The sequence below is a fragment of the Anopheles aquasalis genome, chromosome 2, assembly GCF_943734665.1.
Source record: "Anopheles aquasalis chromosome 2, idAnoAquaMG_Q_19, whole genome shotgun sequence".
In the NCBI taxonomy this organism is placed as follows: domain Eukaryota; kingdom Metazoa; phylum Arthropoda; class Insecta; order Diptera; family Culicidae; genus Anopheles; species Anopheles aquasalis.
In genome coordinates this window covers 7,707,501-7,710,000 of record NC_064877.1, presented here as the reverse complement: position 1 = coordinate 7,710,000, position 2,500 = coordinate 7,707,501, and the positions used below count along the sequence as shown (strand labels likewise).

General features: G+C 55.6%; 1 protein-coding gene across 1 annotated transcript in view; it reads right to left on the bottom strand.

Moving 5' to 3' along the window:
* Window positions 1-2,500, bottom strand: part of LOC126581635 (uncharacterized) — a 22,484-nt gene that overhangs the window by 4,348 nt on the left and 15,636 nt on the right. Inside the window, exon 12 of the mRNA XM_050245439.1 lies at window positions 1-2,500. This exon is cut by the window's left edge and continues 482 nt beyond it; it is cut by the window's right edge and continues 1,377 nt beyond it. Coding sequence (XP_050101396.1) covers window positions 1-2,500 — 2,500 coding nt within the window.

Genomic DNA, 2,500 nt, shown 5'->3' with positions numbered 1-2,500 from the left:
CAGCCCGAGGGGCACTTGCACTCGAACCCACCGACACGATCAATACAGCTACCACCATTCTGGCACGGGGCGTACTCGCAATCATCGATATCGTTCTCGCACAGCTTCCCAATGAAACCTTGCCGGCAAACGCACTCGAATGCATTCTCACGATCAACACACTTCTCCGTACCGATCGGACTGCACGGATCGCTCAGACACTCGTTCCGGTCCGTCTCGCACTGCACGCCGACGAATCCGGGCCGACAGAGACAGCTCGCTCCATCCAGTCGGTCAACGCACGTACCGCCATTATGGCACGGACTGCTTTCGCAATCGTCGATCATATGCTGGCAGTTCTTGCCCGTGTATCCTTCGGAGCAGCTGCACTGGTAATCGTTGATGAGATCCGTACACACGCCACCATTCTCGCACGGTCCACTCTCGCACTCGTCCACGTTGACGTCACAAGCGGATCCCTCCCAACCTGGCTGGCAGATACACTCGTGGTAGAAGTACCGATCGACGCACATACCATGGTTGCACGGTTCCGCAAGACAAAGGTTAATCTTCTCCTGGCAACGCTTCCCGGTGAATCCATCTGGACAGGCACAAGTGAAATCGTTCACCAGATCCGTACAGTTCGCTCCGAGCAGACACGGCTTTTCCGCACAATCGTCCGTATTGATGTTGCACAGGTGGCCCTCCCAGCCGGCCGTACATTCGCACTTGAAGCGTCCTTGCTGCAGCGCAATGCAGGTCGCTCCATTACCGCACGGATTATCGCCGGCGGTACATGGGTCGATCGTGATGTCACAATTATCGCCGGTGTAGCCACTGCGGCACATGCAGGTATAATTTCCGAAGCCTGGTTCATCCTTACACATCGCCCGTGCCGGGCAAGGATCCGAATCGCAATCACTCTTCGCTTCCTGGCAGTTAATGCCAGAGTATCCACGGGCACAGGCGCACTCGTACCCTTGTGGGAGATCCTTACAGGTTCCTCCGTTGTAGCACGGTTGCGAAGCACACTCATCGATGTCCAGCTCACAGCGTGTACCGGAGAATCCAGCGGGACAGAAACAATGGATGTCGTGACCAAGGGGAACACACAGTCCACCGTGTTGGCAGGAGTTTTCGTTACAAGTCACCGGTTTACAATCATCGGCGGTCAACGAACCGATCGTATCGGTACGCCGTCCCGAAGGGCACTCGTTACAGGTCGTAGAACCTTCAGACTTTTGGTAGAAATTCTTCGGACATGGTGAGCATGGTGCCAAACCCGTTGATGAGTAAGTTCCCGGTGAGCACTTTCGACGACAATCGGCCTCGCTCTGGGCGGATGGTTGGTACGTGAACGTGTTGCTTGGACATGCCTGGCAATCACGGAAACCACCGAGTGGTGGAGTGGCCGAGAAAGAGTTCCGTGGACACTCGAGACACGGTACCAGTCCGGTTGGTGAGTACGTTCCGTAGCCACAGATCGGTACGCAAGCCTGTACGGCCTTCGATCCATCTTCCTTCGTGTAAGTACCAACGGGGCACTTCAGGCACGATCCCTGTCGCTCGCGATGCTGATAGAATCCCTTCGGACAGGGCGAGCACGTCTTCTGGTTCTCCCCCGCGTACGTACCAGCCGGACAGTGCAGACACCGTGGCACATCGTTCGTATCCATGTTCAGTACCTCACCGACACCGCAGGTGAATCCACGCGTGATCGAACTCTTGAGCGCACGCAACGGTGGACACTCATTCCCGATCGCTTTCACGTTGGACAGTGGCTCAATGGCAGCGCTAGCGTACGGAACGCTCAAATCAAAGATCAAGTTCAACGTCGATCCGCAAAGATCGTACAGCTGCGGTTGCTTCACCGCCGGATCGATCAACAGAATAAAGTCCATCTGGACGACGTTCTCTTCGATGAGCCGCGGGATCGATTTAAGAATGGTAACGTTCATGTTGACGTACACCGCGGAACAACGCTGCGACAGTACGCTACTGAGTGCGCCAAAGTGCTTGGCCGTCTGGTCCTGGTACTGTGGCAGACAGAGCTCCGATACGACACCGTTCGCACGGTAAGTCGTGGTCGCCACCACCTGATAATCCGCCCGTTGTGTATTCTCCGACACACAATCCGGAACAACGGAAGATGGTTTCCAGAAGCGTCCCTTCTTGCAGTTAAACACTTTCTTCTTGTCCGCATCGGTAAACCGGAAACCAGGGTTACAGGTGGCCTCACACTCGACACCACCCGATTCCTGCGTAACGCACTTGATCTCACCATTTCCTGGTGCCTGCAGGTCCCAGTCGACGCACTGCGTTGGTTGTACCGATACCTGGAAGTGGCAGGTGGCCTTGTTGTTGAACTTGTCCGTTGCTACGACGGTTACGTTCTGGAATCCACCGAGCGGGATCGAGGCCGCCTCCGGTACGTACTCGATCCGTACATCACCCGAAGCATCCGAGGCGCGGACGCGCTTGATCGTGTCGTTGAAGTTAACGTAGTAATTCTGTTGCTTCT